At 45.2% G+C, this 12,647-nt stretch overlaps 1 protein-coding gene across 6 annotated transcripts in view; it reads right to left on the reverse strand.

Annotated features, from left to right (window-relative positions):
• LOC126535434 (uncharacterized) overlaps positions 1-12,647 on the reverse strand; it is a 53,194-nt gene that overhangs the window by 23,948 nt on the left and 16,599 nt on the right. The window contains exon 1 of one of the 6 annotated variants that reach the window (XM_055073123.2): positions 3,288-3,444. The exons of the other annotated variants lie outside the window; for them this stretch is intronic. Within the exon in view, the coding sequence (XP_054929098.1) occupies positions 3,288-3,378 (91 nt within the window). The 5' untranslated portion in view covers positions 3,379-3,444. Of the gene's footprint in view, positions 1-3,287; positions 3,445-12,647 lie in introns of those variants that run through there. 6 annotated transcript variants of the gene reach the window in all.

Consider the following 12,647-nt stretch of genomic DNA (forward strand, 5'->3'; position numbering starts at 1 on the left):
TTCAGATTTTCTTGGTAGGTGCTTCAGTAAGTCTTTCCTTCGTCTATGTATACGCCGATGTATTTATATTGCTTGACACTATGGGCATGACTTGCTATTGAATTGACACCACATAATTCCCGACTTCTCTGTTACACCCGAGGCCTAGACTTGTTGCTGTGTTGTCACACATATTCACAAGCATCTGTAAACTTGTATCGTCCCCTAGTAGCACTATGTCGTCTGCATACATCCGTTCAGGGAGCTTCTGCTGTACCATTTGTCCATTACGCATCTAGGATAAATCAAACCCTAACTCAGTGTCTTCCAGTTGTCCTTCTATGTCCTTAACATAAAGCGTGAACGACAATGGAGACAGAGGAGGCCCTTGCTTGAGTCCTTTGTGAATTCCCACCACTTCATTACCTCTTTGACCTTCCCCTACAACTTGTACTTTGTCTATAAAGCTCTCGCAGCAGCTCCACAAGATCGTCCTCTATGCCTTCGTGCTTAAGAATATCCCATAAAGATTCCCTGTCTATGCTGTCATAGGCTCACCTGATATCTAGAAATTCTACCCATAAAGGTCTATTCTGAGCTACTGAAGTCTCTATGCATTGTGGGGATTCTCACCCATGCTCTTGGGACGAAGGAACGACAACACAGTAGTGCAAGCAATCACAAGGGCATTTATTGCACCTTTCATAGATCAATGCCTGCAAGCCGAGTTGCTATCCACAAAACATGCCGATGGGCACGCGACAAAGCGCGAAAGTCCTACTCACCGCGACCGGATAGCGAGCGAGCAATAAGCTGGTACGGTTTATGCGGATACAAAACACATTATGTTCAATGGCCGCTGAGTCGGGGATTTGACTTTACTACTTTTAAAGCGAAACTACTGTTTAAGCGGGTACAGTTTAACGAGGTTTTACTGTATCATCAAAGAGTGTCGACGATTCGAGCAGGCCAAAAGCCGACACGTCCTGCAACCATTCGCCTAACTTCTTAATACTGCCGCAACGTCGACGTGTGAAGATCAACCCGCACAGCAGCATGCGTCGCCATCAGAGGACGTGGTGCGAATCGTTAGACGTGAAATCGATGCGATGGCGCCTGCAGCTTTGTGTTCGTGTAGCCCCGATGCCACCCCTTTTTCAGTTCCCCTCGTACAAGCCATTGTTCGCCGGTAAATTGAAAAAAATTGGCCTACATTCTGTCTGTGCTGTCGCCAACTCCAGCACCAACGAACGCCCTTCTATTTTCACTCCACCCTGACACTTCTCTCCGCGTTATCGCAGCATGACAGTGAAGAACTGCGGACGACGAACCAATATGTCTCACCTGTCGCCGCATTGGTCATGTCGGCCAATACTGTTGCAACTCGTGGCCCTCAACACCTCGCACACCAACCAACCCGAGCCGTTTAATGAAAATACTCGCAATGTTTCGCCCACCGCCGAGTCTAACAGCGCCGACAGCTCTGTTAGGAACACATGGTACAGTCACTCACCATCGCCGCGCAGACACCAATCTCATTCACCGCAAACGCGTCGCCAATCTTCCCGTTTGCCGCAGCCACGTCACCTTTCGTCCCCTGTGGATTTTGGCCACACCCTTTCGAAAAACTAAGAAATGCAGCCCTCGGAGGTGGTGCTGCTTTGCCTAATACTGTAGCAAATCCTGTCTGTGCCCACGAAGAAGTGTAATTGACGTTAAAATACCGTAGACTGTGTACCTGACCAAGCACTTGCCAACACTGGAGCCCACCTGTCTGACGAGTGTTAGCCTATGTAGACGTTTCAAAAAGGGTCTCGCCCCAGCAGCTGCCCGAGTGCTTCGTGTGGCCGATGGTGGCAAGCTGGTTGTTCTTGGAATGTGTACTGTGCGTTTAAGTATAGCCGGCAGCCCTACTTCTGTCCTCTTCACTGTAATCGACAACTCCCCTCACAACATTATCCTTGGATTGGACTTCTTATGCGCTCATTCTGCTCTCATCGACTGCGCGACCGGTGTTCTTCAGTTGGAACTGCCTCAAGTCACTGATGCTCCGAGAACTGCTCCACCACACTTGTGTTCGCTTCACGATGTGCGTTCGTCACCTGAGGCAGTCACTTGTGTCGCTTTGACCGCACAGACACAGATTTCTGACGGTGAATATATCCTTCGCCCCATCATCGATGTGCCTTTGAACCGAAACGTTGCTCTTCCACATACACTGGTGACGATTACTAATAACGGTGTCGTTCTTCCGCTTTTGAATTTCAGCCTGCGCCCTAAAGTGCTTCCAGCCGGCATGTTCTTGGCCAGCGTTTCTAATACTTCTGAATTTGACATTGAAAGTCAGAATGTCGAGAGTGGTTTCTTAGCGCCAATTGCAGCTCACAGCTCTGGTTGCCCAACGGATGACTTCGCGAAGATGCTTGCACCTGACCTCACATCTGCACAGGCCACGGACATAAGTATCCTCCTCAAATCATACCGTGACACCTTTGATTTTGGCGACAGGCCTTTAGGACAAACATCTGTTGTTCACCACCGTATCAGTACTGGAGACACGCATCCTATTAATCGGCGTCCCTATCGTGTATCGCATGCTGTACGCAGAGTCATCCAATCAGAAGTGGACAAAATGCTCCGCAAAGGGGTCATCGAACCATCAGCCAGCCCTTGGGCTTCGCGCGTCGTCCTTGCGAAAAAAAAAAAGATGGTACCCGATGTTTTTGTGTCAATTATCGCCTTTTAAACAAGATCACCCAAAAAGGCGTCTACCCACTACCACGCATCGACGATGCCTTGGACTGCTTGCACGGAGCTAAATACTTCTCGTCCATTGATCTTTGGTCCGGCTACTGGCAGATCAGTTGATGAAATGGACCCCGACAAGACGGCCTTCATCACACCCGGTGGTTTATATCAGTTAAAAGTCATGCACTTTGGCCTATGCAATGCTCCTGCGACATTTGAACTTATGATGGACTCTTCTGCAAGGCTACAAATGGACCTCCTGTCTTTGTTATACACAGTGGTACACACCCCGTGGCCCAAGCTAGTACAAAACTTGAATCTCTTGATATGTGAAAGAGCTAGGCTACAGAAAGATAAACATGCCACAAAGTGTGTAAAGCTCCAGGAGAATACTGAACGCATTAAAATCAAGCTGTACAAATCTCCTTACTCTTCCTCACAATGGTGTCAAGCCACCTGCTGGTTGAAGTAATCTTAGCATCAAGCATAGAAGGGATCGCAACCCGCCCAAACAGTAAATGTTTAATGCAAACTGATTAGATGCAGCGAGTGGGACTTGCCTTTTGACCGTGCACCACTGGCGGTTCCACTTGCCAGGTTGAGAGCAGAGTTAGCGACAATCCGATGCAACCTGCCGAGTGGCGCTGGCATGGCTGCACCAGGATGTGCCCTCTTGGGTTGGTCAGCAACACCGACCCGTTGTGGAAACGTGCAATGGATGTGAAACAAAGATGTGAGCAGAGGTAAGACAAGGTCTAATTGTTGATTAGAACCATGCATCATGACAAGTCGGCACCGACTACAGATGCATCCCTGTGAACTTTAATATTCGTAAATATACCTCAGACATAAGTGGGTGGAGAAAGGGGAATAGCACAAGCACACCCCTATTGTGGAATATAGGTGTATGCCCATTTATCTGCAATCGTTGACCTTTAATTTTAGATGCAGTGCCACAGGCTGCAGTAAACCAAGGAAATCACTGACCAATACAACACTGGCTTTCAGCGACTGTTGCCACGAGATTAGCTGTTGTCTATTCCACCTACTTCAAGGTGCCCCGAAAGACTTCTAACCAATCATAGAATGACATTACCATTAAATGACATCACTTTACGAATCTTATACAACAAAAACTTTTTTAATTGTCTAAGCACAAGCAAAGTTAGTTATCGACTTTCTTGTTTAATTTTCACTGGAATTTACACAGGAGGCATGGGGGCACAAGGGGGCAATGCCCCGCTTGCCACACCCAAAATTTGAACACCTCAGCAGCAAGCCAGCTCGTGGTGGTACCCCATGGCAGTCGCCTTATCTACACTATGGTTTTCATATGTGATGCCATGCGCAGCAGGCGCAGAACAGTCATGTGTAGACTGGCAGTGGCAAGATGAAATGATTATTTTTGTTGTTTTCAAACCACAGACACATATATTTCATTTATTTAACTCAAATGAGTAATGATTGTATTACTAAGAATGTTCTCGCGATCACAAAATCAGCCCATAGGTGTTGGTGGGTACAACTGCTTGCGATGATACTGCATGACGACACTGCGAAAGAGAGAGCAAGCAACGTTTCGCTGCTCTTGATACGAGACAGTGATTCCCAGTGCAACAATATTTGGCTCACATGTTCAGAGGAGCCTCATTAACAGATTGACAACGTTTTCTTACTATGTTCAAAAAGTCTTTCAGGTCCCCTTTCAGGAACTTGTCTGAACCAACTTATTTGAAGAAAGCACAAAACTGGTATATTGGCGTCTACTGCTACAATTTCTTGTATACATTTGCTTATTGCAATCTTGCACCACTGCAATATTTAACGCCTTTCAAAGTTTTTCGCTGACAAGCTCTTTTTTTTGCATAAAACATGACACAACATGCTTAAGTATAGTAACAAACTTCAATTCATAAACTTCGCACAAATTTGAATGAGTTGGCAAGTCTTCTGATATGAAACAGTCTGTACCGAGTACTTGTTAATTATGAACAGATATGGCTTAGTGGCAATGACAGAGCAGGGATTATACGGGAGGGGAAACTCCCTGCCTTGCACCAGTACGCTCAAGTAATGCCATAGCGTCATGCCAGGTGAGGAGGACACCAGTGCTTTCCGGCAAATCAGAACAGATGGCGCTTCAGGCACACTCCCATTCTTTAAATGCTTTTCAAAGGTCGTGGCTCAAATAAACTACACTAGCGTTCACTATTTAGCAAAATTAGGATAATTTGCATAGAAGCAAGCCTGATGGATCATTTAGAGGCAGATATTCTTAGATACTGCCCCAATTACATGCTGCAAAGCCTCTCAGCAGAACTGCTAGCAGCGACGCGATAACAAACACCTGCTGATGCTACAAAGTTGCAGACTCATGCGCTTCATTTACAAGGATAGTTTGTCCTTGCGAAACAATGCTATGTTTGGTTTGATCTAGGCAGAGTGTGACCAACTGTGCAATCTCTCGCAATTCGCACTGACCGACGCATTTTTTGTAGCTTTCAGCCTCGCTAGTTTTAAAGGGCTTTAGCAGTTGCTCTCCCATTATATTCCATGAACTTGCAACGTGCTTTCTCAGCCATGTGACCAAGGGATTGGCATCTCCACGACTGAAAAGGCAAGCACCTCCCATCCACACAATTCAAGGATGGTATGCGAATGCGTTGTACAGAACTATAGAGGTGCGTACACGTACTGCCAAAGAGTAAATTAATACCCTTAAAGTTCCTAGTGATCCAGAACGATTGCAAGCACGAGCTCATACCATTCCAAGTACAGGTCAGCAGCTCACATCTCATGACTATGTTTGCACGAATCCCTTTACACAGAGGAAGTGGTAATGTATGGCGAGCTTGGAGGCAAAGTCAGCCAAAGAAAATCTGTAAAGATTCAATGGCACATCCTGCCACTTCCAACGTTTGCTTAGAGTCCACGGACAGTAATTTTGCTTATTACTGCTTTGAACTGTTTTGGTGCAGGTACTGGTACCAGTGACATTGCAGGCCCCAATACTAGCCACTACAGCGCTGTTAACTATGCTATCGCGAATGTACATTCACATAAATAGATGGTATTCAGACTGACAAGCAGCAGCACTTGCTGCAATTGCCTGACTTCCGGCTATCCTGGAGAAACGCAAACCTACAGCGTCCAGGCGATCTTCAGGCAGCTATGGCTTTTCAAAATAAGGATTATTAAGTTTCCGTGTTATGTTAAGGGGGGACATGGCAATGAAAACTTTTTTGTGCTACCTATTATAGTTTGAGTTACAACAATTGACAGCCTATAATGGTCGCCCCCAAATTACACGTAAGTTCACCGAGATTTTCCCATCCGCATGTTCACAAGGCCACTTCTGTGCAATAAAGCTATTGGTTTATTTTTTTCAGTGCCGAAATGAGCATTAAAATATTTTTTTTTCATTTTCCTATGCACATTGTCTTAGTAACAACTTTTGCAAAAAGCCCATTATAAATTTTTTTATGAGGTGCAGTTAAAAATGGACAGCTTTATTTCCCTCAGCAATGTTTAAGGATCTAAGTGCAAAAGAGAAAGATTTTGTCTTCATTCGTTGTGAAATGGCACTGGGATGACTGACAGCAACTGCACAAAAAATGAAAGCTGAGAAAACTGAGCTCAAGGTTTCATTTGTAAGAAACAGTTAAATCTTTACTTTGAGCACCTAAAACCCGCCTGGGATGTAGTCCTTTGCCTGTGAGGACACTTTTTCTTTACATTTTGATTTAGTTTCTCGCTTTCTTGCAGCTGTTTCGTGCACCTTAGTTGCCTTTTGGATCATCGTGCATCCATCAGACGTGCAGAGATAGATGACAGCGCATTCAGAACATCCGCTCTTATCTTGCATTGCACAAACACTTCATTGGTGAGAGTTGGAGGTGAAATCCGCAGTTGAATATTTGATGCAAAAACTTCTGCTCCGCCAATGTTGCTGTACCGTCATGACCACGTGTGGACGCACCTCCACCATCGCTCGTGGATGCGCTTTCCCGTTCACCCACGTGCGCCGGTCGTGCCTTGTCAACAAGTTCGCCAGCATCCGCTTCTGCAAATAGTTTTCTCCCTCTTTTCCATGCCTTTCGTGGTCGTCCGTACTCGTTCGGAACTTGATTCCTTTGGAGCTCATCACAGAAAGGGTGCGTAAGCTGCCACGGTCGTCAATCACATTGATCAGAATGCGCAGCTCGCTGCTGTGCAAAAGCACATGAAAGAGGTCCGTCAGCAATTCAAATCTACAACAGCCAATAGGAGTGCACCCTGTGCCCCACACGACTACTGCGCCCAATTGCAATGCCAAATTTGCCCGTTTTTTCGCTTGTGTTTGCTGGTTTATTTTTCGGTGGAGAAATACGCTGCTCCGGCTATTTTTAGCTCTGATCTCTCCTCTTTACGATGATACCAAGATGGCAGCGCTGCGTCAACGAATAGCCGGGCAATCCGCAGTGCAACAGGGCCTTCCAAAGCCAGATTTTTTCACAATTTTTGTATGACAGCACTTTAGGAAAGTGTTTTCTCAATTTCTACCACATATTTTCATGCGGAAAATAAAGGTCCGTGAATCACGAAAAAAAAATACCTAGTAAAATCGAAAATTATGACAATTTGACCACTATAATTGCCGCATCCCCCATTAACGAGCACTGCAAACTAATATTCCGAAATCTGGAGAGTCTTGGATTTCCAGGTACCCTTTATGGCAGTCTGAACAGTAAGCTACCAAACAAGGTGCAGAAAGCAGACGCTGCAGCACTTGGGTTCGGAAAACCCAAGACGGCGCCAGAGGCAATGATGCATCAGGTTTTGCAAGCGTACGCTCTGCTCAGACAAGTGTTACCAGCAAGGGAGGTACAGTGGACTAGAAGCTTTTCAGTACTGCGAGCGGCTTCCTGGGAGTGGGCCTTTCAGCGTGGAATAATGTGGCGGCGCTGGCGTTGACCACTATTGACAAATGCCGTCGGTCACACTGCAGCCTACCGCAGCGCAGCATTATATTGAATACGGTTTCTTACGAGAAACTTGCTAGCCGGGACTTCAGAAGGAAAGAAAAAAACTTTCATATACGCACACAGAACGAAGAAATGCTGGCGTGTCTCATGTATCAGTACAAAGCTAGGAACGAAAAATGGGGCGCTTTGATTTAGCGAGTTCACTGTACTGCGGCTGTAGTTGTTCAGCTGTTCGTAAGGAAAGCGCATCCACACGGATGCACTCGTTAATGGGAGGTGCCTAAAGTATACTTAAAATAGCTTGGCTGATTACTTCAGTGCTATAAGCAAATGGAGCTGTTACAGTAACCAGTACTGCTATCTGCTTGCGAGCGCGCTCGGACGCGCGTCACGTACGAATGGCCAGGTGGTCATTGCCGTGCATGCATCGGACATTCTATCAAATTTCCTTACACCCATTTTTTTTTGTCGTGTTTTCTTTTCTCTGTGCAAAATGAGTGAATACATACACGCTGTACCATCCCTTAATTTCAACAGTCCCGTGCACACAACTGGCCAGGCCGACGTTAAAAACAGTATTCGATAAAAAAAAATCTTAGCATCGCTTTAAATTGACATGTCTACATATTAAAAACTGCAGCTTACTTTATACTGAGTAGGTAGCGATTACATGATCACTCCTTCTCTGCCAACTTTTACCCGCTGCTACTTTGCTCCAGACCGGCCATCATTGGAATTTGAAACTGGCAACGTTTAACGCTAGAACGTTATCTAGTGAGGCGAGTCTAGCAGAGCTATTGGAGGAATTAGAGGGCAGTAAATGGGATATAATGGGGCTCAGTGAAGTTAGGAGGCCAAAAGAAGCGTATACAGTGCAAAAAAGCGGGCACGTCCTGTGCTACCGGGGCTTAGCGGAGAGACGGGAACTAGGAGTCGGATTCCTGATTGATAAGAACATAGCTGGTAACATACAGGAATTCTACAGCATTAACGAGAGGGTGGCAGGTCTTGTTGTGAAACTTAATAAGAGGTACAAAATGGAGGTTGTACAGGTCTACGCCCCCACATCCAGTCATGATGACCAGGAAGTCGAAAGCTTCTATGAAGACGTGGAATCAGCGATGGGTAGAGTGAAAACAAAATACACTATACTGATGGGCGACTTCAATGCCAAGGTAGGCAAGAAGCAGGTTGGCGACAAGGCAGTGGGGGAATATGGCATAGGCACTAGGAATAGCAGGGGAGAGTTATTAGTAGAGTTTGCGGAACAGAATAACATGCGGATAATGCATATCTTCTTCCGCAAGCGGGATAGCCGAGAGTGGACATGGAGGAGCCCGAACGGCGAGACTAGAAATGAAATAGACTTTATACTCTGTGCTAACCCTGGCATCGTACAATATGTGGACGTGCTCGGTAAGGTGCGCTGCAGTGACCATAGGATGGTAAGAACTCTAATTAGCCTAGACTTGGGGAGGGAATGGAAGAAAATGGTAAATATGAAGCTGATCAATGAGTTAGCAGTAAGAGGGAAAACAGAGGAATTCCGGATCAAGCTACAGAACCGGTATTCGGCTTTAACTCAGGAAGAGGGCCTTAGTGTTGAAACAACGAACGATAATCTTATGGGCATCGTTAAGGAGTGTGCAATAGCAGTCAGTTGTAACTCCATTAGTCAGCATACCAGTAAGCTATCGCAGGAGACGAAAGATCTGGTCAAGGAACGCCAATGTATGAAAGCCTCTAACCCTACAGCTAGAATAGAACTGGCAGAACTTTCGAAGTTAATCAACAAGCGCAAGACATCCGACATAAGGAAGTATAATATGAATAGAATTGAACATGCTCTCAGGAACGGAGGAAGCCTAAAATCTGAAGAAACTAGGAATTGGCAAGAATCAGATGTATGCGTCAAGAGACAAAGCCAGCAATACCATTACTAATATGGATGAGATAGTTCATGTCGCTGAAGAGTTCTATAGAGATTTATACAGTACCAGTGGCACCCACGACGATAATGGAAGAGAGAATAGGCTAGAGGAACTTGAAATCCCACAAGTAACACTGCAAGAAGTAAAGAAAGCCTTGGGAGCTATGCAAAGAGGGAAGGCAGCTGGGGAGGATCAGGTAACAGCAGATTTGGTGAAGGATGATGAACAGATTGTTCTAGAAAAACTGGCCACCAAGTATACGCAATGCCTCATGACCTCGAAATACCGTTATCTTGGAATAACGCTAACATAATCCTAATCCATAAGAAAGGGGACGCCAAAGACTTGAAAAATTATAGACCCATCAGCTTACTGTCCGTTGCCTACAAAGTATTTACTAAGGTAATCGCAAATAGAATCAGGAACACCTTTGACTTCTGTCAACCAAAGGACCAGACAGGATTCCATAAAGGCTACTCAACAATAGACCATATTCACACTATCAATCAGGTGATAGAGGAATGTGCGGAATACGAGTATAACCAACCCTCATATATAGCTTTCATTGATTACGAGAAAGCGTTTGGTTCTGTCGAAACCTCAGCACTCCTGGAGGCATTACGTAATCAGGGTGTAGACGAGCCGTATATAAATATACTGAAAGATATATATAGCGGCTCCACAGCCACCGTAGTCCTCCATAAAGAGAGCAACGAAATCCAAATAAAGAAGAGCGTTAGGCAGGGAGATACGATCTCTCCAATGCTGTTCACAGCGCGTTTACAGGAGTTATTCAGAGACCTGGATTGGGAAGAATTGGGGTTAAGAGTTAATGGAGAATACCTTAGTAACTTGCGATTCGCTGATGATATTGCCTTGCTTAGTAACTCAGTGCTTGATAACTCATTGCTATGCATGCTCACTGACCTGGACAGGTAAAGAAGGGTGGGTCTAAAAATTAATCTGCAGGAACTAAAGTAATGTTTAACAGTCTCGGAAGAGAACAGCAGTTTAGGATAGGTAGCCAGGCACTGGAAGTGGTAAGGGAATACATCTACTTAGGGCAGGCAGTGACGGCGGATCTGGATCATCAAACGGAAATAATCAGAAGAATAAGAATGGGCTGGGGTGCGTTTGGCAGGCATTCTCAGATCATGAACGGCAGGTTGCCATTATCCCTCAAGAGAGAAGTTTATAACAGCTGTGTCTTGAGAGTACTCACGTACGGGGCAGAAACCTGGAGGCTTACGAAAAGGGCTCTACTTAAATCGAGGGTGGCGCAACGAGCTATGGAAAGAAGAATGATGAGTGTAACGTTAAGGGATAAGAAAAGAGCTGATTGGGTGAGGGAACAAACGCGAGTTAATGACATCTTAGTTGAAATCAAGAAAGAAATGGGCATGGGCAGGACATGTAATGAGGAGGGAAGATAACCGATGGTCATTAAGGGTTATGGACTGGATTCCAAGGGAAGGGAAGCATAGCAGGGGGCGGCAGAAAGTTAGGTGGGCTGATGAGATTAAGAAGTTTGCAGGGATGACATGGCCACAATTACTACATGACCAGGGTTGTTGGAGAAGTACAAGAGAGGCCTTTGCCATACAGTGGGCGTAACCAGGCTGATGATGACTTTGCTATCACCGCTGCCCTGATATGACAACTTGTCACAGACGTGACAACAGACTAGTTTTGAATGCATAATTACTTTTGCCAATACACTACTCGAAGATTTTGGGAGCTCACTCTACCTTGGGTTTACGGGTGGCATTGAAGAAATACAAGACTTTACTGTACACATCTTCATTAAAACTTCTTTCTGGGCGAGTTGGTGCATACTTGACATGAAGACTGATTTACAGCGCAAACACATGCAACCACAAAGTATAAGGGACATCAGCGCTTGTGTCCTGTCCCTTATACTTTGTGGTTGCATGTGTTTGCGCTGTAAATCAGTCTTCATGTCATGTACACATCTTGTTTCTCATTTCTCCCAGCTTGTGGTTATCTGACGTGGGAAGAAAAGCAGATGTTCAAAACTGTTCAAAAACGGTTTCTTACTTGCACATTAATTGTAAAATTAACACAGTGCGTTAGAATAGGCACAAGAATGGCAGCATGCATTTATGGCACCACAGCCATTTATAATCGACCTAACTTCAGTTGTAGAAATGCATTTGTGCGACGACGTGAAAACTGATCAACTTCACGATTAACGTTCACCACAACCAACACCGCCAATGCTGCTCTTGTTGATGACTGCCAACACATCCATAATGCTGTCTCGATGTAGCTAACTCTTGCTAAAGCAGCCAATGAAAATGTCAAGGTCACTGATGAACATGAAAAGCTTCAGTGAAGGGTAGAGAAGAAGAGCGAAGTCACAAGATTTCGTGAAAATGGCAGCATTTAAGCACTTTCCGTTTGAAGTAAGCAGGAGAGGCTGGTTCATGCATGCACTAAACTTTGTTTTCAGTACACCCTTTTTAGCGACAAAGCCTGCCACATAATAAGTCGTGAGTCGCTATGGTGAATAATGTATGGGTGGTCCGGTACAGTCAGAAAGCTGCTATCAAGAAACCTTCGGCGCATTCAAGACGTTCCTCATCAAGCGACTAGCCAATCAACTGCAGCTGCTTGTACGAACTAGCAATCTGGTCTTGAACTGTGAAAAGAGAGCTTACAACTTCCTCTTGAACATTGGATCCAACGACGCTCTTGGCAATATTGTAATAGCTAAGGCAATTAATGTCAATTAACGCCGCTTTGCGGAGCCGGAGTTTTTCGTGTCAAATATGCGGCCAGGTTGGGCAAAATCGTCGGAACCGCATTAGGGGCAAGCATTGGCATTGCCCTTGGCATTCGAACTTCAACACCACTGATGGTATGCACGTAGTCTCTCGCAATAAAATTTAGTTCAAAGTGCAACTCGCGCATAGCGCAATTGGTGTCAAGCCGATGAAGGTTATCCTCCCAAAGAAGTAATCATTCTTCGTCTTTCAGGGCTTTAAAAAGAGATAACTTACAA

The sequence above is a fragment of the Dermacentor andersoni genome, chromosome 7 (assembly GCF_023375885.2).
Source record: "Dermacentor andersoni chromosome 7, qqDerAnde1_hic_scaffold, whole genome shotgun sequence".
Taxonomy (NCBI): Eukaryota; Metazoa; Arthropoda; class Arachnida; order Ixodida; family Ixodidae; genus Dermacentor; species Dermacentor andersoni.